The 25,491-nt window shown below is 40.2% G+C and overlaps 1 protein-coding gene across 1 annotated transcript in view; it reads right to left on the bottom strand.

Annotated features, from left to right (window-relative positions):
• The window catches only part of apaf1 (apoptotic peptidase activating factor 1), a 46,822-nt gene that overhangs the window by 3,010 nt on the left and 18,321 nt on the right, over window positions 1-25,491 (bottom strand). The window contains exons 23-26 of the mRNA XM_005930211.3: window positions 24,149-24,280; window positions 23,933-24,058; window positions 21,176-21,301; window positions 19,421-19,567 (exon numbers count right to left, since the gene is read on the bottom strand). Coding sequence (XP_005930273.1) covers window positions 19,421-19,567; window positions 21,176-21,301; window positions 23,933-24,058; window positions 24,149-24,280 — 531 coding nt within the window. The remainder of the gene's footprint in view (window positions 1-19,420; window positions 19,568-21,175; window positions 21,302-23,932; window positions 24,059-24,148; window positions 24,281-25,491) is intronic.

The following is a 25,491-nucleotide window of genomic DNA, read 5'->3' as shown; positions in this document are numbered from 1 at the left end:
TGTGTTTGTGTGTGTTTGTGTGTGTGTGTGTGTGTGTTGTTGTTGCTGCTGCTTCAAGGCACTGGCAATACTTGTTCACTAGACTTCCTTCACTGTTACTATTGGCTGCTAAGATCTTGGTAGAAAAGACAACAGAGAAGACTCCTATAATAGTCGCCTAAAATGTCATATTTATAATTTATAATCAAAGCAGTTGCTTTAAATTGGTGACACTTGCCTATACTAGTTAATGTCCTACTTAATGTCCTATATGGTGCAGGTAGATGATTTCATCTTAACTAAGCCCCCGTGTCAGGATTTTGACTTTAAAAGAAAAAGTATCCACTACTTTAGCACTGGGGGAAATGGAGACAGGAGTATCTGGTATTAAAACAAACAAACAAACAAAAAAACAAAAAAACAATCTTATTGTCTGCAGGGTGAATAATTTTAAATCTAGGTTATTTGTGACCCAGAAGATTAAAGATGTTTTTTTAAATATAGTGCAATGTGGTGCATTTTTCCATTAACATCCTTCTTTAATTGCTAAAAATAATCTTCTCTCTCATGCCCAGACTTCTCCTGGTAGCCCAGCACCTGGACACACTACTATGAAATATTTGTGGTGAATATGAGACAGTTTCTACTGAGTTTAAATGGAACAAAAAGCAGGTCGGGTCACACTTAGGTTATTTTAAGTCCCCCTTTTTGTGGTTTTCACATCATTACACAGCTCGAATCTGACAAGGAACCCTTATGGAAATGAAAATAATGTCTCCATCTCCTTCGTCTATATTCAGCCATAAATCAGACAAGAAAATATTTCACAACATATAATATTAAACATACTTTGTCTAACAAAACATTTGCATACAAAGGCTGCTTTACATAAAAGCTATTAGTACAGATTTGTTACCTTGAACTTCAAAGCTATGCTATGTAATTTGCTACTGCCTTCAAGGCTAAACGTGACCTGAGAGTAAACATGACTTTATGTCAAAGCAATTAATTCCTACATGGTTCATAAATGTGAAGAATGAATGTGAATAGTGAGAGACAGGAATAAGCATGCAAAATACCTTCCTCTCGGATAACACAAGAAAAACTGAAGTTGATGCAGAGGTCATGGAGGTATATCATCAATATAATGTGGAGCAACAGCCTTGCTTCTCCTATTTTTGTTCTTATACGCAGTGGCAGCAGTTTATGCATATGCATATGCATATAGGGTGTATTTAATACAAGGCCAGCTACAAGTGTGGCCTGACCTTAGCTTTTAAGTTGAATAAAATGAGGTTTGATGATGATCAATACAAACTGAATTTCTCTTTGACAAGAGTCAGGAGAAACAGAAAGTATATAATAAAGGGAAGTATTAAAATCAAGGTAAAGTTATTGGGCACATTTTTTACAGCAGGAATCATATTTCTAAGCAGCTATCTGCATTCTAAATTATGTAATCTGTAGGCAAAATACAATTTCTACATGTAGCCAAAGCCCTGTTTAAGTGGGGCTTTGACTGCCGGACTGCACACCCAAAACTGTCTGCTATCATCCACAATAATTCAGCTTTTTATTTACCTTTTTTTTTTATTCCATACACGAGAGGCCCAGAAAAATTGCCCCCACAGACAAGTCGGCAGACTGCCCGATGGCTTCCCAGATTGCAAGGGCACGATCAACCCCACTGTGCAGGTTATCCCTCCTCAGAGTTTTCTTTAGTTATCTCCCAAACTTGAAATCAAGCAGCCAGGCTGTGCTAGAGGCCTCTAAGGAGGCAAAAAACAGAAGACGCCTGACAGAAGACTGTTAGGTTTCATTTTACAAAAAGCTGCCTGAGTACTTGACCCACTTCAAGCTTCTCCGAAATAGTGAGACCTCAAACAGTCCACTCAAAACTTTTTTTTTCTTTTTTTTTTCTTTTTTAAATCAGGCGGTCTTAGCAGAATTGTCATTCAATCATCAATAGAGCTTAATCAGTCAGATCCCAACACATTTATCTAATGATGGGCTTATCACACTACCCCCCAAAAACGCCTGGAATCTACACTACTTAGTGTAAAAAGGTCAGCTACGGCAAACTGGTGGAAAATTACCATTAGAGAGAGTCTGGCTAACAAGATTTAAACTCGAGTACCGATGACCTTTTATCCTGTATCTCAGCAAAGAGATTTTCAAGGTCAAACCATGATGCCTACAATACAGCCATGAAACAACACAAAAACAAGACAGAGGTGGGATCAATTTGATTGGTGAGGTGACAAACTGAGTATATACCACAGATACCAGAGGAGGGCGGAAACACACTTGGCAAAAGCCTAATTGCATCTGAAATGAAACAAAGATGGCTGCTGCCTGTCAAAGAGCTGACAGCTCAAACAAAGAAATAATACTGAGACGCCTGCTGCGCAAGCACACAAACACATATATGAAAATAAACAGACCAATAGACGGACTGAAACAGGCGAGGAAGAGAGCAAACAGAGTCGAAAAACAAGACTGAGCCTCCCAGCAAACAACGGCTGCAGACGAATGATGAAACTCTTTGACGAAATTGATAATAAGGGGAGTAAAAACTCTATAACTCCAAGTGGTTATAAACAGGGGATTAGCAGAGAGACGCAATGTATGGAGAAAAGAGCTGGTGCAAAATAAATGTTTAAAAAAGCCCGTTGGCTTTGAGGAAGGACGACGGGAGATGTGTGGAGTGAAAGTGTGAAAATCATTTCAGAGTGAGTCTAGATTTACTAGGAGGAAAAAAAAAACTTAGCCAGAAAGTCGCTATGTTTAATCATTTACACAGGAGGATGAGGATGAGACTATGCTGGGTGGCATGCATATTTATAGTTTTATGTGACAGGAAGGAAAGTGAGCTTTTTCCAAAAGCTGCAGACGGGAGAAAGGTAAATGATAGGTGAGCAAATCCAGACAGATAAAAGATGCTGAAAACAGTAAAACATATTTCACATTTGTCATAACAACTGTTTATTCTCTCTCGTGGGAATATGCAGCTGGGTTTTGCGTTCGTGTGTCACATGGAGGGCCCATATCCTCGGAGCAGATGGCTGATGTGCTGACATAAACACCATCTCCGTGAGACCACTGATATATGGGAGACAGCTAGTGATGCGTGTAGATGCTAAATAACTAAACTGGAGTTGCTTGCTGGGTGTTCTGTGTGTGTTTGGTGACCACCTTGGGTCTTCTTTGAGATGTAAGACAACGCAGTCTGTAGTGAAGCCGCTGAAAGCGGAGGGAGAATGGGTTTGTGACAATGTTTGCATGTACAATATGTGAATGCTAATGCAAAGAAGACAACGCACAGGTGAGGCTAAGTGGAAATTCAGCGTATTCAGAGAATGCATCAGTGCATCAACATGGAAATAATATACAAGCAAAACCAAATGTAGGTTACACAAATACTACAACTAAAAACACGGGGGATTATTCACTAATAATGGACTTCACTTATATAGCATCCGCCTGCCAGGCAGCTTAGCAAGCAGAATTATGATCTGAAGGCAGTGTTGTGCCAAAAGGAGCTCTATAAACACAGTATAGGATCTTCTTGTTAGCCTTTTTCTTTTAATTTATTTATTTTATTATTCACATTAGCTTACATATAGCTTAGCAATGTTTGAAGACACTTTCGACCACAGACACATTAATATATTTCTTTTTCTATCACACAGAACCCCCCAAGGACACTTTGCTATGCATACTGGAGGAGCAGCAGGTTCAGTTGTCAATGTTGTATTCAATTAATTTTATTTCATTTATATAGCATAAAATCACATATTATCCTTTAATGTTGGAGAGAAAATCCCAACAATCAGACGATCTCTCATGAACTCTTGGTGGCAATGGGAAGAAAATAAAAAAAAAACCCTCCCTTTTAATTCTCACTAAAATAAAAGCTTTATCAAAAAGGAAAGTTTTAAGCCTAGTTTTACTTTAGAGAAGGTGTCTGTCTGCTGAAACTAAACTAGGACCCTGATAGCTGAAAGCTCTGTCTCCCATTCTATTTCGAAAAACTCTAGAAACCACAGGAAAGCCTGCAGGCTAAGAACAAAGTTTTCTAGTGGGAGACCACCTTCATCTACACTGAAGACAAAATTATAACAAAACAATGCTGCCAAACAAGGCCAACATGGAGGTGTTGTGGTAAGATCCTGGGTTTGTCATGTCACTTTTTACTGGGCTGAGGTACAAATAAAGCATCACCTGACACTAGAATATGTGAGAAGAGAGCCGAGGTGGTGCAGTACAGTATAATATTGTAAACTCTGCACTTTAAATGACTGACTTCTGGAGTAGCTTTTGGAAATCAGGAACTCAGTTGGCATCCTGTGGCTTCTTACACCACTATGTTAGGTGAAGCAAAAAAATCATGGTAAGGGACTCAGCTGGCACGTCTCATTCCAGTCCCAGAGGGCCTTAGGCAGCCACAGGAGCAGAAACCATCAGTTTCTGGGTAAAACCGGTGAGCTTGTAGTACATTTTTATTGCCAGAGAAGGACAGGGGGAAACTGTTATGTAATAAACGAATAAATAAAAAACTCAAAAAAAGAACATAAAACAAAAAGAACTTCGTTCTGTAACCATCAAGGGAAAGTGAAGCAGCAGTCCAAAAGCTATTATCCCTGATAGCAAATGACAGAAGTTATACCAACAATCAGTGGCACTGGATGAAAAGCACAAATATTTATGGCATCTCCTTTGACTAAAACGTGATGTCAAAACAATGGCCACTGATCCCCTTATCAATACAGCCAAAGCATTCTGTAGATTCAGATAGTGTCAAGCTCACATACACAGAGGTCAGAATGACATCTGGGGGAAGGCCTGATAGCGTCTGTGTGAATGTGAGTAACCCCAGTTCATCTCAGGCAACAACAGAGGAGAACCAGACTGGCTCAGACAGGCCCTCACCATTAGCTGTGGTGATTCTAAATAGGTCTGCTTATTCGGGCTACCTGAGGGAAAGTCAGGATTGCTTATGTAATAAAAAACAAAACAGTTTTTATATTCATTTGAGGACCAGAGTGATGCTTATGTGTGAACACAGTTGGGTCTTTTAGAAGGGAGGAAGGAGGTAATTCATCTTCCTCTTACATAAATAGAGTCCAGGGGGAATAAGTACAGTTTCTATGCTAAGTAGAAATAAGAAGGAAAGTATCTAGAGCCAGACCACAAGGAGTGGACGCTGGAGAGGAAGAAGATTTAAAAAAAAAGAAAGAAAAAAAAAAAGGGACCAACCAGAGGTGATTTTGTAAGGCCACCTCCATTTCATAAAGAGAAAGTGAGGGATTTAGCGTGTGAGCAGGTCATGAGTCTAGCAGAGAGGCACACAGCGCGACTCTGAGGCTGAATTATTTATCCAAGGTTCCGCTGCTGAAATATTGATGCTCAGACAATCCTCTACACATCTCTCCCTCACACGCTGGCTTTCTTCCTTCACTTTTCTCTCACCAGCATTCCCACCAGCTACTCCTTATTCACTGCAGATAAACCAGAACCACCCCCCCCTCCCAAAAAATGGAAATGAATATGGATTCTGCAGAGAAAAAAATGAAAGGCAACAAAGACACATCACATCCTTCAATTTTTTCCCCTCTTTTCATCCTCAGTGTCTTATTGTTCTTTGTCATGTATTCCCCGATTTTATGATTTAAAAATGTAGCAAAGATAAATGAAAATATATATATATATGCAGATCAAGAGACTCCATAACAGGGAAAGAACAAGAAACATCAAAAGAAATGGCGAGAGACAAAAAATGTACTTGATGGATAAAAGAGCAGCTGGGGATTAAGAAAAGAAGACAAATATATAATTTACACTTAGATTATGTGTGAAACTGGCAAAGAAACACCGAGTGAAAAGAGGAGAGCTAACTTCAACAGAAAATCTTGTTTTCACATTAACAGTTTGGCCCAAAGCTAGAAAGCTGTGACGAGTGAGCTTCATTTGATTTAATCAGAAAATTGCTGTTACATTTACAACATATACATGTAACAGCTATTTTATACATTTATAATAAATCATTTGTTGGGTTTATAAGGAAAGGGCAGGTGTGACCATTTAAATCTTGATTTTATTACAAAAAAATAATAAAAATCAGATTTTACAGCAACAGAAATAAGTGGCCACACTTAATTTAGAAAAAGTAAACAACAATGAAATCATAGCTCCAACCAGCAGGGCTGGAAGGACAGATGGTGGTGATAACTGTGATTCAAACAAGATAAAAAAGACTGAACTAACTTTTGTTATTTTTCCTTTCTAAGAATTTTCTAGAGCAGTGAAAACAAGAGCAATGTGCAAGCTTTTGTTTTTTGCTCCATTTTAAAGCATAATTGTTTATTATTCTTTGATTTCATTATGTGGATATGATCCATGTGTAGCATTTGTTTCACTGTTTGGCAAAATTTGTTTAAATGTTTAGTAATAAAGTAGTAGTAGTAGTAATAAATAAAAAATAATAAAACAATAATAGTTATTTCAGAATATTCTACGTATATTCGTATTTCTATGACTTTAAATTGTTATAACCTGTTACTCTGATGTGCATAACAAAGTCCTAAAAAATGAAACAACTATACTCACAAAGTATCCCATGCCAATATGTTCTTGTCAGTCTGATAACCTGTTCTCATACGGCAGTCTCATCACTTTGACCTTCAGATTAATCGATTGATCTTATATTTATACAGTAATTTCTATATGTTGACAATATCACACTGGTAAGAATCATAGTTTCTAAGCTAAAAGGCTTTCTGTCAATTTTGGATCCAAAAATTATTAAATTGACCTTGAAGACCTTGGTGGATAGAAGCCAATTTGAATGGACTGTTAACAGACAAAATAACACGCACGCACACAAACTCTACCATAAACATAACCTCCTTAGCGAAAGCAATAAAGAACAAAATTAAATGCCAGAAAAAGAATACAAAATGGTAAATGGCCTGTATTTGTATAGCGCTTTACTAGTCCCTAAGGACCCCAAAGCGCTTTACACACTCAGTCATCCACCCATTCACACACACATTTACACGAATGCTTGATGGCAAGCTACATTGTAGCCACAGCCACCCTGGGGCACACTGACAGAGGCGAGGCTGCCGAACACTGCCGTCACCGGGCCCTCTGACCACCACCAGTAGGCAACGGGTGAAGTGTCTTGCCCAAGGACACAACGAGCGAGACTGTCCAAGCCGGGGCTCGAACCGGCAACCTTCCGATTACAAGGCGAACTCCCAACTCTTGAGCCAAAAACACATCAAGATACAGAATAAATAAAATCAGTAGGAATGCGCCATTTCAAAATGTATTTTTATTCTTGACATCACAATAGCTTTGCATGATTCACAGTTCAAAACAATCCTTCTGTATCTATGCCTTGCCGTAGCCACTCAGAACATCCCTGTCTAACACAAACGGTTCCCTTCTAGTTGACTTTTGCCTGATTGCTTCTCTCTTGCAAAGAGAAGACTTGAACAGCGAGCTGGTGGGGCTTCTGCGCTTACCACCAGAGCTGTGTGCTTGAGACGACCACATAACGTATACCCGCTCTCTTTGTTGCAGCCTTATGACCCACATGGGATGAAAATGACCAACTAACTACCTTGCTCTTATTGCCGTTATATAGAGCCAGGAGTAGGAAGAAACTGCAGACTGAAGCTGAGTTTTTGGCTCACAGGGATCACTTGCACATATGCCGACCTCATTATGTGAAACTTTGGCTGTTTCCTATGAGCACCCACCACAGTAACAGTGTATATATGTGACATGAAAGCCTACTTTAAAGAACAAGCTTGAGTAAGCTCATTTGCGAGCGAGCGTCTTTGCATTTTGAAAAGCACACACCACCTAGCTCTACTTTTCCCCTCTATCAGTAATCTAACACATCTTCCCTGCCTCATTTCGTCTTGCTGTTCCTTTTTTTTAAGAACAAACAGAGACCCTTCTTTTACAGCAAGCGAGACAATTAACCCTGGCTTAATGAGCAACGCAGAGGAAACAACCGCCTCCAAGAGGCAGATAAATATTTCACCAGCTTGTGTTCATACCCAAAGCCTGAGAACGAGTACAGAAACCAGGCCATCTTCATTCCGATATCAACTCTCTCTAAAGTTCTTCGCTCTTCTTTTATCTCATACAAAAACAAATTCCCAAGCAGACAGTCGAGGGAGTACGTGTCTGCTCTGGATGTATTTTGACCACATGAGAAAGAGCATGTGCATGTTAAAATATGCATTAAAAAAAACAAGAAGGAGAACCTGTTGTTCTGTCTAAGAAAAAGATAGTCGGCTTTCAGGGGGTCTTTTGCATCTTGTGAGTGTGTGCAGGTATTTTTAGAGCCAGGTCTGCTTCTACGTTGGAGCAGCACTGCGGGATGCTTATTTCTGAAACAGCGTGAAGCACGAACCCATTGAATGAAAGCAAAGCTGCAAACACTGCCTGAACCAACATGGTGGCCTATTACACTGACTCTTAGAAGGCTATAAAAATGTGTTATTTCCATCTCTGGACCAATTTTGAAGGAGTGGGAGTGGACTGATCAAAGTGAAAGCCAAGGGGTGCAACAAATTCCAAATATACTAAAGGTGGCTATCTTTTTGTTGCTACACAAAAAAGAAAGATTCGAAGTACACACAAGCGTTGCGTGGAGATAAAATGAACCTCATGAAGAAATTAATTGTTATCATTGTTGTTGCAAATAACATAACCTCAAAGCATATTAGAGGAACGACAGAAAGAGAAAACCAGAAAGTCACAGCCACACAAACTGCAGCTATAAATAAAGTTGCGATTCACTGTATTAATAGATTATTGACCAAGGGCTTGTGGCAAGTGTGAACGCTCTCCCATGGGCCTATCCCATCCTTTCATAAAACAAAAAACACAGGCATAGCAGATCTTGATGCTTTTTCTCACGATAAGCATCATTCAGTCCAAATATTTATCGTTCTCTTTCAGGATGTAGTCATGCCATCTTCAGATTTCTGTCTGGGCCTGCTTTTGTTTCAAAAGTTGTAAGTATGACTGGCAGCCTATGTAAGTGTTTTTTTCTATCTGAATAAGCACCAAAGTGAGCTCTACATGATTTATTAGTGTAACAGAGTTAGCTTCCAGTGTCAGAATAAAGGACACAGACAAAACATCACGAACTGCAGTTCATTTCGCAATTAAGGGACTTGTTTGTTGGCCTACATTTGATGAAGGGCTGAAATTAGAATCACAGGAGAGAGGTAATAACCTGTGACACACTAGGATTGGAAATAAACATGGCAGCTCCTCAGTCAGCGTTGGTCCCTGTGACACAGCAGCGAAAGGTGCCAAAGAGTGCCAGTTCACTTAGTAAACAACCTTTTCAAGACTTGAGCCCACTTATTCTGTTCTATTTATATTTTGGTCTTAAGCAGTAGCTCTCCAGGTTTTCTGAAGGTCTCCTTGAACATTGGCTGGTTTGTACCAGCCCTTGTTTTCTGATCATTCTCAGGGGAATGTTTGTTTTGTTCGTTGGTTTGTTAATCATTCAAACATTTAAAATAGCACCTTACTCAAGGGATGAACCAGTGTTGTGCATACACATAACAGACAATTGGCTGCCTGTTGCAGAAACATTTTTTTTGTAGTTGTATCCAGGAAAAATCCCCAAAACAACACAGTTGTTGACCAACCGTCCTCTTGCACATGTTTACTTCTAAAAGCCTATATGACATATTTTATTTCACCATTCATTTACCGCACAGAGAAGGCATTGTTTAAATATGTTAAAGTTTTCTTTAAGTAAACAGTATTATTAAAGATCTTCATGACTGGCACAAGTGCCCTCAAATTATGGTCACCCATTACTAGCTAAAAGTTAACTGGCACAGTTTGGAGTGTACCATCAAAATATTTTAAGGAAACTGGGAAAATAGTGGACAGAATAAAACATCTGCAGCAGATGAACAGGATCTGAAAGTTACAGAGCCCCGCAAGGGACATGGGAGAAAAAAAAAAAATTAAGACGGACTTTTGCGAGATCTCGCAAAACAAACTCGGGATCTCTCAAAACTTTTAGCCGCATTCTTCGGAGGCCGCCAGCTCGAAGCCGACCGGGAGGTCGAGGCACGATGTGCCGGGAGAGCGGCGTTCCTCCCGGCTGTAGTAGGTCTCGACCTCCCGTTAGCTTCGAGATGGTGGGTGTCAGATCTCCGAAAACGTCGCAGCACTTTTGCAAATATGTGATGTCTTGTAAACCGAGCAGATATTCGACGTTTACACAACTACATTCACGCCTCAAAATATCTTAAAAGTTTATTTTGAAGAACCAGAAAGAGTAATATTACAACTAAGTAGCTGCCGCCATTGTTGGAATTCAACTTTTGCGAGATCCCGCAAAACTTCTGCGAGATCCCGAGTTTGTTTTGCGAGATCTCGCAAAAGTTCATCGTAATTTTTTTTCCCTCCCATGTCCCTTGCGGGGCTCTGTAGAAAGTTATGTCTTTAAGAGATAGAAAAATGTATCTGGCTCATCAGTTGATCCATGTGCTGTTCACTAAAGCATTATCAGAAATGTTCTCAGTGGCTGTGAGAAATCATTTTTAAATAATGGAAATCATAAGAAAATTGCCAAATTGTAAAAGAAGTAGACTGAAAAATCAGAGACAAGAGGTCTGATGGAGTGATGAATCCAAATTTCCAATTTTTGGATAAAACTGTTGGGATATGTATGGAGAAGTTCAGGACAACAGTGAGAGTCTACATCATCTGTAAAACACGGTAGAGGTGCTTTCATGGTTTGGAGCTGCATTTGTTGAGGATTTTGTCAAACATTGTGAAATTTTGAAAACAAAAAAGTGCAGTCAAATTTTGATCCACAATGCAATACCATCTGGAGTCCAAAGGCATCCATGTTAATAAGTGATTCTAAATTGGAAGCAGCTGTGGATCTGAGTGTGTGGAGGTCTGTCCTGTAATGGAGTGGCGTCCCCATACTCTATAATGGCTGGGATAGAGGCTCACTAAATCACTTGGTGACACGTGAATTCTAAAATATTAAACATTTTGAAACACACCGCCCCCTTTTTCTTATGTCCAATCAAAAAAAAAAAAAAATCACATATGCAACAAGTATTATTTATGCAGAAGAAGAAAAAAAGACTTTACACAACAGGATCTAGAGACAGAAGAATGAATAGTTGTAATGACTAATGTTTAGCCTTGAGAGAAAGCATTAAGATCGGCTTTGCCGGTGAGGAAACATGAGACACATTTACTCATGGCTTAATCAACCTCATTATACGAGAGTCTTGACTGCTCGATACCTCACCCATCCCCCGGGAGAGGTGAATGCAGTTACTCTGGACAGTTATTTTTGCTCAGACCTACGCAACTTGCTGCTATGCGAGTCTTTCTCAATCTTTGACACATTTTTCATCCATCAACTGTCTCTTGAGGGAAGGTCAGCGCAACCTTCACTCCTTCATTTCATCTAGTCTCCCCGCCCTCCTACCTCACTCTGAGTCTTGCTTGGAGTGATGACTGGCTCTAACAATTCACTGGCCGCCAAGGACTTGTTAGGACGCTTAATAATGTTGGCTTGAGCTGATGAAACAGCAAAGAGACGGATTTTGATATGATGGGTGAAAGCTAAAAAGGCACACTGATAACCACACTGTGTGATTGTATTAAAAAAAAAATCTAACGACAACTGAAGGAAGGTGTAAAACAGAGATAACAGAAACAGGATGAACAGGTCTTCTGGGAACCCAAGAAAAATAGGGACTGGAAGCAAGGGGAGTCCAAAAAAGTAAAAAGGTGAAATTGTGTTTCTCCCTTTTTCCTCCATCACACGTTCGCCTGATAAGTGATGGCTGACAACAGAAGTAGCAGGGGAGAACCATCACCTGAAATGCTCGTATCCATCTGGGCTTACACCTTGTAGAAGTGTATGTATATATGTATGTTTGTGTGCGATTTAGTATGTGTTTGGCAATTCTGTGCTGCTATTGCCCTGTTCTAGTGAAGACTATGTTAATTTAAGGTGGAATTTAGTTAGTTAATCAAAGTTAGTTGGTACAATCACCGCCCAATAATGCAAAAAAAAAAAATCACATTCAATGAGTTTTCAATGCAGTCTCGATGCTGAAGGTTATTTTCTCACATTAGTAGCCTTTTTTACAGAACTCTTACTTCCTATCATTTCCTGGTACAAAGAGGATGAACAGTAGCAAAGTGGTTGGTCAGATGACATACCTGTGCAGGTAGAGAGATGGTTGGGAGAGAGGACTCTTGGAGATTGGGTGAACAAGGGTGATGGAAAGAGCTACAGTAACTACGGGGGATATGGCTGAACTGCCATATCATGAAGATATGGAAAAGAACTGTTGAAGCTGGGCAGGAACAGAATAGGAAGATCAGAGAAGATTCATAGATGTAGTGAAGGAAGACATGCAGAGGGTTGGTGTGGCAGAAGAGGAAACGAAGGATGGGATGTGACAGAAGCGGATAATCTGATGTGGCAACCCCTAAATGGAGTAGCTGAAATAGGAAGAAGACTTCTCATTAGGGCTTGCTAGATTATCCAACAAGTTTCTTGGATTCTAATTTTAAAACAAGTCTGATCCAACTGATGCAAGATGATCAACCAAACAGGATTCAGATCCCTGCTAACGACATGGCTCCTAAGCCTGGTTTATGACAGGTCGCTTAGTAACACAGAACAAACCTGAAACCTGGGTTAAACTCTGTTGAGGATATGGACACGCAAAGCTGGGAACCCAACAGCCTAGTATTCATTTGGGTTATACTTCTTTGAAGTCCACTGCCCAGGTGCATGCGTAGCTGGTGACTGTAATTTAAACTCACCGTCCAATAAGCTGACTCACGGATGCAAAAAGTATAAAATCTCCTAAAGAGTACCCACAGTTACTGATTAGGGCTCAATACTATAGGACAGGCCTTTTTCTTCTGAATCAGTATTTACAAAGAGACACTTGAGTGCTTTTGTTTTGTTTGTAACATAATGGTGTGAATTATTCTGGGCTGGTGGGGGTGCGTGTGTGTTCTTGTAGTCAGGATGAGCCTTTTCACACCTGCTGCCTCCCTGTTGGACCATGGCACTGTGACGGATTGTCTCATCGCCGTTTGCAGAGTTTGTGTGTTCGTGTGTGTGTATCAAGGCCAGGTGTGAGACAGGTACAGCATTTCCTGGCAGGACCCAGAACAGAAGGGAGAGATGATGGGAGTCACTGTAGAATGTAACGGCCTCTCTCTGAGGGCTGGACCACGCCACTACATCAAATCCTGACACACACACGACACACACAGCCACACACACAATCCTGAGCCCCGAGGCGACATGCCACTACATCATCGTGAACACAACACACACACACACACACACACACACACACACACACACACACCCCAAACAATTCCTGAAGGCGTTTGTTTTGTAAGAAATATAAGCAATTTAATGTGGGGTTTTTTTGGGTTTTTTTAAGAGAAAAAGAAACACTGGTGACAAGGAGCACGAGAAGTTTAATTAAACACTCTACACCGACATCTACCCACAACAGGGGACTGGACTAACACATACCCTCACACAATGGCCTGCTGCTTTTAATTACACTCACATCATTCACCCAAGCATACAGAGAAGCAGGGCATGATAAAACGCACAGAACGAGAGCAGCACAGACGTGGAAAAACAGCAGCTTGAGAGATGATTAAGGAAGGAGTACTGACAGAGACAAGAAAACACAAAAGCACCAGGACAAACAAGAAAACATCATTCTGCACAGGTGGCCAAGGAGACAAATAGAAGGAGACAAACAATAAGAGCTACAAGGCTCGTGTTGTATCATATCAAGCCATCGTCTAAGAGAGATCCATGGGAGACGTCACCCGCTGTCACTGCTCTGCCTCTTATCCGGCCAGCAACATCATCATTCTCCTAGCATCAACACACCGAGTCACACCGTGGAAGGGCTTCTCATGTTTACAGCTGTGATCAGAGAGGATCTGATAGCTGAAAACTCTCCACTGAATCACATCGCGATAAGGAAAACATTCTCGGGTGTGCTCCGCTTTGCTTACTATGACAGCTGTCTTCCAAAACGCTGTCGCACAAATGAAACGTGGTTCGGTCTTAGCAGTGTTATCACCTGCTGTGTTTAATCCGTTTAAACTGAACTTTGGTTCGTTTGTTCAGATAGGAACTGAGTAATCGCACTTGGGTGTGGACCAAAACAACCAGACTAAGACCCTTTGAAGGAGGTGATCTCATTGCAGATCCAAAAAAACTCCAGTGCGGTTTGTTTATGGTGTGAACGTGAGCCGATCTCGATCCGAATCAACTACCAGGTGTACGTTGTAAGTTTGAGCTATAAAACCTCCAATACTCACGTATGCTTTGTATTCTGGCATGTGGCAAGGTACTATAGATGTGCAAGGGTCTGTAGGAGCTAGCTACTACCTGTGAAATGAACCTAAATTCTCCAGTAGTCCAGAACGCACTTTCTTCCTGTACTTACTACATTATAATCTATGAAATAACTGCAGAATTAACAAAAACAGTGATTAAATTGTTCTTATGCTAATACTACTTCCAAATATTGCCCCCAAGATACATTTGCTGCAGTCTTTAAATTTTGGTTTGCTGTTTCTCTGCATAAACACATTGGTTTAGATCTGTCGTGTAGCCTTACGAGTCAGTGGAGTTTCGAGCTCTGTAATGCTATTTATATGTGCTGATTATTATTCAAATTCGTAAACAATAAAGACTGCGATCACATCCTGATTCTGGATCAGATTTTTTTTATAGCCAAGTTAATCAAATTGGTCGACTCCTGACACCAAACATATTAGGAACGTTTTAAGCATTTCACAGTTGTTTATTGAAACCACGAAGAATGAATTTGTTATTATGGTGAAGGTATAGTTTTACAGTACACTGCATTGTCATTTTCTTTACTCTGTTATCGGGTTTGATGGTTATAAACTCTAATTCTAAATTCTAATTAACAAAAAAACAAGTTACTCAGCCCTCATGCTCCTCAGCTAAGCCTTTATTTAGAGCTTTTGTGGTGTTCAAGCCAGACTTCGATATCAGCTTACATCTATGATCCAAACGCACATCTTACACAATCCCACTGATCCCTCATAATGAAATCTTTCCCTTACACCAGCTGAGGATAAATACAAACCAAATACCCTTATGAGGACGCTCAAATGATCGCCAGGCCTTTTTCCAAGACTGACAGAAGAATGATTACCACATAAAAAGACTCCATGAATCATTCTCAAATCTGAGAAAATAGTTGAGTGATAGTAAATAGTATCTGGCTTTATATTTATTCATAACTGTCAGATCCAGATGTCAGAAACAGAGGTTTTAAATATCAGCTTACTTACTAATAAGTTTCCATGTAAAATTGAAGACATTTGCTGCAGAATGGGCGAGCGTGGAGACACGCTGACAATAATCGTTAAAACAGATTATTATTGTGCTTTCTCAGTCTGTGGGCTATATTATCTGTCATGAGAGATACTCACTCTGTCAGGGTAATTACTATGACAGACGGAATGGCTTCTCATCGCTGTCCAGCTGACACACTATGTGATTAATCAATCAAAGCCTGAGGCTGAGGGAGGTTCACCCTTTAAGACAGGCAGAGTAATCCATCACCTCTCCTCAAATCCACTCGCTGATCTATCACGTCAACACGCTTCGCTGAAGAAGACAGAGGGTCTATGAAACGGCGTAACAGAGTGATCCGATTCCCAGAATAATTATGACCGTCATCCTGATGTGACGCAAGATGAAGCAGATGAGGTCTGCATTAGTGCTGCCGGTAGAGCACCCCTGTCTGTATATGTTTATTAATAAACAAGCAAAAGGGTGTTTTAGTAGACATCTAATGCTTTTCTTAATAATTTTGTCACAGTTTTAAGCGCGACATAAGCAGATTACAGCACATGACTATTAGATTTTCACTGGCAGGTAAGTTTGAGGATGAGATAAAGAAAGAAAAAAGGATTTAAACAAGTTTATTTTGGGGTTTTCTGTTTTGCTTCTCAGGTTTTTAATCTGTTGCTAGCAAACCATGATCACAGGAATATTTTTATTTTGGTGAAAATATAGGAAACGGCTTTGTTGCCAGAATTTTGGTGTGAGACCATTATCATGTCTGTGTACCAACTGTGAAGTTCAGGCTGATAATCAGTTGGCTTAGCTAGATGCTTTTACACTTCTGTCTTTATGTGGATTACACAAATTACACACACACACACACACACAGACACACACAAATCTTGGATGATCAAATACATCATGCAAATTTTTGCCAACTGTAGGGGAAAGGAAATGTTTGGTTTAAGAAATATTTAAGTAGTTAAATATGAGTAAGTAGTTGGATAACAGTAAATAGCTATTTATTTGTAAAAATCTATTGAATATTTTTTATATCTATTCATAAATGTATAACAAATGTTCTCTTCCCAGCTTAAAAATAAGTACTTAAAAAAAAAAAATCACATACACATATTTTAATTAAACTGCCTTTAGCTTAGATAGTGGTGCACATTCACCGTCTATGCACGACTTGTTTTAATATGTATTAATATTTCACTCAGAAACTGTATTTATGAAGAGAGTTGGACTATGAAAATCTTTTCCAGTACACTCCAAAGACTCAAGAGGTTAAGGTCTGGATGCTGTTGTTGCCCATCCATGTGTGAATATCCAGAACCAGTCAATCTGAGCCGATGAATCCTGGCATTGCCATCTTGGAATATGCTGTGCCATCAGAGAAGAATTTAAATTCACTGATGTAAAAAAGGCATAAATCAGGTAATTCAGTAACCTATACTTGCAGTTTAGTGGAAGGCCATTATGCATTTAAAATTCAGGTGGTGAAAAAAAAAAATCTATTAATTCTGGACACTTAATGAAAGACTCGTTCCGATCATGGTTTGATGCACATGTCTGCGACTGATCATGACTTTGATGTCGAAAACTACCCCAGATGATAAAAACTGCATCTCCAGCTACAAGAAAGGCTACGAGGAAGTGCATCACTTCAGGAGTGTTACAGTTGTTTTTGACATACACAAAGTTGTCAATTTTTTGGGTTACAGCCTCTATTTACCAGTGATTTGGCTGGAGACTGGGATCCTCTCTCCCAAAGTGCAAGTTGATGGGTTGCCACTTTGAGGGGTATTTACCCGCTCTCCACAGCACACAAACAAATGCAAGGAGAAAGAAAGGGACTTTTACAGAGGAACCTATTTTTATTTTATTATTGTTCAGTTGCTGATCTTTACTATAGTGGATACTGCTCGACTCCCATTGTTGTGATTTCTTATGCCATGTTTCCAAAAGCTGCAACAGAATAACTCAACATCCAAAAATGGCCCTTATTATCTGAATCCAGAAAAAAAATCTAAAGATCATAAATATTCTCATGTATGATGTCATGCTACAATCGTGGTCTTTTGAAACCGCCTGGTGAGGACTTTTACTCTTCGACTACTCTGCACATTCACTTTATACCTCGAGGACACAAAAATACGTCTGAAAGAGCTTTTTTTTTTTTTTAAATGTTTATATTCTAAATACCAAAGACTCTTAATTAAAATGAGTACATTCAACGATTATTTCAACTTTTGAAATAATTTCCAAGTTTTATAATCTTGTCAACAGCAATCTGCACCAGATGAGATTATGATGCGTTTTGGCCATCTGTCTATATAAAGCCTGAACAGCAGCACTCTCTGCCTTCGACAGAAACGACTCTGTCGACCCACACATGCAGGTATAAACAAATGCGCACTTGTACACAATCGTGCACACGGCACTACCCCACACACAGTATCAGGAGTAATCCGAGCTATAAAGCCTCATGGATCAGAAGTGCTCTCCCTGGAGAATTACATCATTGCTGAACAAATGGCCAATCAGAGCTCAGCTGAGACTGTCCGCTCTGCGACCCCTCTGCTGTAAAGTAAAGGCAATAAGAACGAGACCGTAGACCTAGAACATTGCAGTCACGTCACAAGGAGACACTGATATCTTTCTCTAAGGCATTCTGTGTTTTATGTAAACCTGCAGCATTGCAACAGCTGTCTAGTGAATGCAGAGATGACACATGCTGGCAAGCATCTTTCCATTGATTTTACTGTGATTCTCAATCAGCGTTCCTCTACCTACCTACCTTACATTTTTTAAAATAGAGGCATCAAGAAATGTACTCTGCATACATCCATAAACAGCTTTTCAATAAAGAAATATACTCAAGTTTATTAGTAAGCAGGAAGCAGGACAATACCTATGTATACCTCAATACAAGGCAATAAAAATACACATTACACAGAGTGTGTGTGATGTGATTACTACTTAGGGGTGATAGTAGGTAAATTACTACCTATCCTTTGTTATTATTTGTGGGGGTTTTCATCACTTAATAAAAGGATTTGTGACCAGCCAACACTGTTAATTTTGTTTCCTTATAAAAGTAAATATTTTGTAGTGTCCTGGCAGCATCGGGGTCGCATACCATGAAAATGAAACACTGCCCTCCTCTCATCCCCCAGAAAAATCACGTAAAAAAAAAAAAAAACGACCCACAATGGAAAAAAATGAAGGTGATTATTCAGCACTCGCCATAAACTGCAATATCTCAAGCTCATGGAGACATTTGTTGCCTATTATCAACCACCTCATTCTCCCTTTATTTCCTGTCATCTTTCCAACTGGTGTTTTAATGAAGACATAAAATGTCCAGTGACTGTATGCCTCTGCTGGCCAGTAGTGCTGAAGTTTAGATCCATGTCTGTGCACATTTATACGACAAATGTAGTAAAGTAAAGGAAACCACAGAGGAAAAATAACAAGTGGGCATCAAAGACCTGTCATTAATTCACCAACGACTAACAGGATCAAAATTTCTCCTGCTCACAAATTATGGCATTAAATAATGTCCCACAAAGCAGTTTGGGAATTACATAAGGTCACTGAGAGACTGACTTTTGACCTTTTCAGTTTAAAATGTCATCAGTTTGCAATTTATCCTTTGAAAGGTTGCCAAATTAATAATGATTCTTGAGATTTAGGCAAAAGTGAGGTCAATTTGACCTTAGAATCTTGACAATCATATATAATAATTTCTTCTTTAGGTTCGAGTGAATGTTTGTTTCCACAAGGTGTTTAAGAGATTCTGTCACTTGAATGACATTTATTGGCGTATATCTAACAATGTCAGGTGGACGGACAACTCTGAGAACCTTGTCCATGCAGAGGCAGAAGAAAAAACAAGTAAGACGGCATGGATTTGAACAGCTCAGTTCAACTTAACTGCATTTCACTCCCTTGAGAACAGACGCACCCATTGTCAGCTGTGAAAACCAAATGGGTTTGAATGTGCAGAATGCATTAGCATACCTTGATGTAACCTCCAGTTGAGACCAGAAGAGAGTTGTCTGGGGAGAAGTGCAGATCTGTTACCCAGCCTCCATGCAGCGAGTCCATGCCATCCTTACCGTCCCGGGAACAAACCTTCAGCAAGGACCCATCCTTGACACTCCAGAGCTGTGGTGCACAGTCACACATTATAAATCATCCAATAAACAAATGTTAGGGCCTATAAACAACTAACACACATTTTACGCTGTCAGTTTTAAATACATGTTTCCTTCTTGTTATGTAATAAAACAGATGTAGTGGCTGGTAGAGTAAAATTGTAGATTTCATTCATTAGATTTAGAGGTAAGCTTCTTTACCTTTAAGTCGCTGTCTTTGAGATACACTTTTTCTCAGGCTGACACAGGAGTACTGACATTATTTCAAGTATTCTCTATTCTCTTTGTGGCATCTTTTTCTAAATCTTTGACGGCTTTAAACTATGTTGTATAGTTTATACTCTCATTAATTTCATTGCTATACGTACTAAGCCGATCTTTGGCTTCCCCTCAGTATTTTAAGAGCAGCACATGATTGTATATATATGTATGCCAGTGAAGTAAGAACTTTAGAAGATGACAGTCTGAGGACTGAAACATCTCTAATAAAATATGCACGTATATCTAGGATTATTTGCACTCTCTAGGCCCCCTGCCACTAAGACTTTATGATGTGCACGAATTCTGTTGAAACTGCAATATTAAGGTTTGATGCTATAAGCTTCTCTTGAGCCTAAAAACATGACAAAGGAAACACCGAAGAGTATGAGGATTGCTCTTTATGTGACATTTCTGTGTATAGTTTGAAGTAAAACCATATAATATATAACATACAGTATATAATGAAATGATGAGTCTACTGCAGCTGTTATGCAACTGTTCACATGTCATGTTCATTTGACAGTGACACATCACACATACCGCTATATTTAACACTTTGCATGCTTTTTGTGCTGAATGACTCACATTTGTTTCTATAGAAACCGGGGCGAGATTTCGCTGTAGTTTACGTAATTGAATCTGATGGATTCGGTCATTTCTAAATAATGGAGCTGCTCTGCTCAGAGGCCACTAGAGGGCATTAACCCTTTATTAACCAGATACGGCTTGCTGGCTGAATAGCAGATCTTCTCCTCTCCCTCTCACACAGTATGGCTTCATATTTACTTTGGATGTGTGTGTTTCTGTGTACATTGTGTACAAGTGCTTCACTTTCCAAAGCCTTAGAGATCCAATTTGGCAGCCTGAGTCCTCTCCTTCACCTCCCACTGTCAGACGTCTCCTCCTCTTCCTGCTATCTTCATCCCAACTTCTTACACACTCTTCCAGCTCCCACACCCCCTCCTGAGAGGGAGCCCTAGCTCCCCCCCTTTCATCTCACCCCTCCTCTGTGCACCGCAGCAATCATGATGCATTAGTAAGCACTTTATCTAAATGAGTGATGAGACGTAATTACAGAGTGATTTCTGGAATAAATGTCGACTGCTATAATTGCATTTTTTGTATGTTCCACAGCAAATTAGGTGGTTTAATGCGTTGTCATATTGGTAACATAGAGCAGGCTAGTGTGTTGACACCGCCATATTACTTTGCATCATCCCTCCCCAACAAAACATTGTGTGGCTCTGTGTATCAGGTTGATTTACATCAGCAGCAGATGCCTAACTAGTCTCTTTCTAGAACAGCAACCAGAATAAAAGGACTTCAAAACAAAAGTTGAGTATTTTTGAAAACACACCCGGATCTCTCCGTTGTCATCTCCCGTTGCAAGGTGTTGGCTGTCCCACGAGAAACGGCAGCTTCTCACACACTCCTGATGGCCGATCAATGTGTTGGCACACTGCCAGGACTCACAGTGCCACAACTAAGAGCAGAATGAAAGAGAAAGAAAAGAAAAACATATAGAATTTTTTTTAACTTTAACATTCACACTTTCACACACAAGTTTGCGACCAAAAATCATTTAGTCAAGATAGACAAAGGCCTTTACACATCGGACGCGTAAAATCCGTGCAAATGTTTCGTGCATTAAAAATATTTCTTAGACTCAGCTGTTCTTAATGCAGCCGTTTAAACCGACCGTGTAATTTACGTGGCCGACATTTATTTTTTTTTGAACCAAGCTCCATTTTTCAGATCCGAATAAACAAAACACAACATTTAGAATGTCCCATTTGGCAACATTTATGCATCAAAATGTGCACTGGTACTGCAAATACAATGTTATGGAAAGTAAATATATGATATGGAAGTAATATAATACTATTTTACCTCGTACTCACAGTTAAAACAATAATTTCCGAGCCGACTGACCCAGTCTATCTCCAAACTGCCACACTGACATCCTGAAATATGTACGAAAGCGGTCGAGATACAGCTTCAGATCCTGGATCAAACCATGAAATTCTCCCTGCTGCTGGCTTCTCCAGACAACTGGATGAAACCAGAATCTCTGTTTCTTCCTTTTCTTGTGTAGAAACATTAGGACCAGCATTGCTTGATACTGACTTCATTCCACAGTGTATTTTCTAGGGACAAATTTTTGGCAAAAACACTACTTGTTCGGTCTGTACATAAAGTAAGTTTAGATCTGAAAATTTCTGAATTTTGTGTCGGTTTTTACGTGAAATATATTCTGCATCAGATCTATGTCGTAACTTACGCTATACTTGAAACCCCATTTTAACCCTATGCTGCAACCTTCTACATAACCTGACGCACACCTACTGACAAATTTAAGTACACGTTGGGTCGATGCATACCGCAACAATTTGAATCGCGTGGAAGGTTGCGGTGTAGAGATAAAAGGAGTGTTCAGTTGCAACACAAGTTAGGATGTAGATTTCCTGCAGAAATCTAAATCACAGTTTAAGGGTGCTTTATAGGTGATGAATAAGCTAAAGTGTGTTACATTTGCTATATTTTTTATGTTCAATATAAATCTCTCTGTTCAGAAATGTTTGCCTAGCAATAATCTGTCAGAACAGAATCTGTTGTAAATACTGAAGATTGAACACAGTAATAATGACACAGAAGTTTAATTTCTGTTGCTCAGAAAAATCATCACCCACTGATAGATCTTATGACGGCAAACAATCATGCCAAATGCAGAGCTAATGTTGTTACAATAACATTATCTGTTCATCAGTAATCTTTCCCTCATTGCTACCGTCTCTCATATTTTACTCCCTCCTCCACATCTTTTCTTTTTATACTCCTTCCTTCCTCACTCCACATCCTGCGTTGCACTGAAAATAACACGCCTCATAATTAGACACTTCATTTGGCAGTCGACTAGCTACGTCTGAACACAAAGTTCAATTCATCTGAAGGTCAGGGGAAAAGAAAAGAAAGGAGAAAAAAGGGGGATGGAGAGAGAAAGAGGTGGAGGGAAAGGGACAGACAGAACAGAGCACTTTCCTTTTTTGTGGTGCTCCACAAAGCAAGTCATGGCTGAGCCTTTTGGTTTGACCTCCAGATAGAGGGAAGCCAGGGACTTCAGTGTTTGTGTGTGTTTTTAGCTCCTGCTCGGTCTGGAGAGCAAGCACTATGTCACTGGCTTCTAACCAGCCCCACAACACACACACACCTCAATTATGATCTTTGCCAAATCCATAAAACACACATTCTCTCTCACTGCCGTTTACTGACAGAAGCCAGGTTGGCTGACGACCCAATGCCTGTTCTCTACAGTAAGTGTCAACCGAATCCAAATTCCCGTGTGAAACTCGGCGGCAGTGACTCTTGATCACCGGCTTCAACAAACGCCAGACGGAGTCGCTTTGAATAGTTGCTAATGGTGCACACTCAGGGACACCAGTTGTCTGTAAGTGGATAACTGATCGCATATATCTAACACTGAACCCACAGCTGTATTCAGAATCCAAGGAAAGGAAAAGGAATGACACACAAAGATGTGAAAGAGCATGACATCTCAGGATTGTTCAGCTTGTATTACGAAGGTGCAGTTCGCTGCTCTTTGAATGATGAGTAGGGAAAGCGATGATTTAAGAGCTGCTTGCAGAAAACCTCTAGTCCACAGAGTCAGTCAAAGTCAGGCCAAAGTCAGGCGCAGTGGTGTCGGCAAACGGGAACCTGGCAAACGCAATATCCTGACAGGGATGTTAGTTGATTGTGGGCCTGCCAGTCTGCCAGGGTAGTTTGCCAGCTAGACTGGACATGGATGCAGAACGACAGACTGATCTGATGATCTGATGCTAAGTCTCCAAGGCCATTGGGGCATTCTGCTGCATACCAACCTCTAAGGTCTTTTACCAAACTGCTGGGAAAAAAAAGTGTTTCTTAAGATATCACCTCTAGCAGTGCATCCATGTGTTTGTGCTGTAAGGAGCCTTGAGAGAAGATGAGTAATATGTCATGTTGTTACTGGAGGCACAAACAGATATGTCTCATCTTCTCTGTGTGTGTGTGTGTGCGTGCGTGCGTGCGTGCGTGCGTGCGTGCGTGTGTGTGTGAGAGAGAGAGAGCGCTGAACCTTAGCAGTCTTGTCAGTAGAGGTGGTGGCAAAGAAGAATCCGTCTGGCGAGACATGACAGGACAGAATGGTTCCATGATGAGCCTCAATGTCCTGCAGTTTCTCTCCGCTCTCGGTGTCCCACACCTAAGAGTGTGCAAAGAAGAAAAAATTACCATTCGATCTCACACGGCTGTTAAATGTAATATTATAAATGTGCAAGAGCACGAGTTTTACCTTCACAGTACCATCGAAGGACCAGGACAGCAGTCTTGAGTCGTTTGGTGAGTCGGAGAGTAGAGAGAAGCATCTGACTTGCTCCTTATGACCGTGCAGTACTCTACACTTTCCTGACTGCCACTCCCACAACTACGGGGGACAACAGCAAAAAAGTCTTTCAGCCACTTTGTGACAGAGATATCAAAAATCACTTTTCACCCCTTGTTACCATTTTTGCCTTTCCTATGTATTTAATGAGTAATTTAATCGGTGATGCGTTTCTTAAGTATCTATACATGAAGGAAGAATCAAACTGGTCAAACTCAAGAGAATTAACTGAATTTAAAAAACACATTTCTAACTAACACAACATAGGAAAGTATTTTCAAGCAGTCTTTTCCTCAGTGTAGCGCCCCATAAAATTAAGTGGATAAATCCATCTTTACAACATAATATCATAGTACTTAATTGATTTACTTTCCTTTCCCCTTCCTTTTAAATGTGCTCACTAAATGCTGATGAATCTGTTAAGTTAGAAATCTGGACCTGTGCATGAGTCTACAGAGTGTTTGTTTTATGTGAGCAGAGAGTTACAGGAAATGAGCTGAAACAGGAGTCCAACTGAGCTCAAAGACGGAGGGCAGGACAGAGAGAAGCATCCAGATAATCCTATCAATCATGGCCTTGTGTGCAAGGTGCTGCCTTTCCACCCCCCGCAAAGAATCTGTCATTGGTGTGAAGGTTAAAACTTTTCATTAACTAAGATCAGTGTCACTAAATCGGCATACATTTAAACACAGATATCCATCTTCTTGTGAGCACATATTAAACTGCATAAATCTCAGTTTCTTTTTGAATAAGTGGGGATTGTTTGAGAGTGCTGAGAACAGTGCAGAGAGTAGCTGTATGAATATGGAATTAGATGCTGTGCTGTCGGTGAGGGAAGGAAGTGCTGCAGTGGACAGGTCTGTCGGCAAAGGGAATAGACGAAGAAGAGGGAGATGAGAGGAAAGGGGAAATGAGCAGCAGAGCATGAACGTTGGGAGTTGACAGAGCATAACGGCCTGAACAATACACACATACTCACACACTGCACAACAATAACACATAACAGATAGCTGCACGCGGTCAACACATGAGCAAGACGGAGATAAAGAGCTACCGAGAGCGGCACAGCCCGAGGCAAAGAAAGAGAAAAGGAAGGAGAGGACACAAAAAAAGAGGGATGAAGAATGGAGAGGTGCAGAGGCCGACAGAGAAGTTGGTAGAGTGTAACAGGTAGGGGAAAGTGAAAACACCACAGGGACCTGAAATATTGTGAGGTTAAAAGATTGAGCATGGAAGGCATTTTTACTCAAGGT

This window comes from Haplochromis burtoni, unplaced genomic scaffold (assembly GCF_018398535.1).
Source record: "Haplochromis burtoni strain Fernald_Lab_line unplaced genomic scaffold, NCSU_Asbu1 Contig_131, whole genome shotgun sequence".
Lineage (NCBI taxonomy): Eukaryota > Metazoa > Chordata > Actinopteri > Cichliformes > Cichlidae > Haplochromis > Haplochromis burtoni.
The sequence above is the reverse complement of the archived record's forward strand: the minus strand, read 5'-3'. Positions and strand labels throughout refer to the sequence as shown.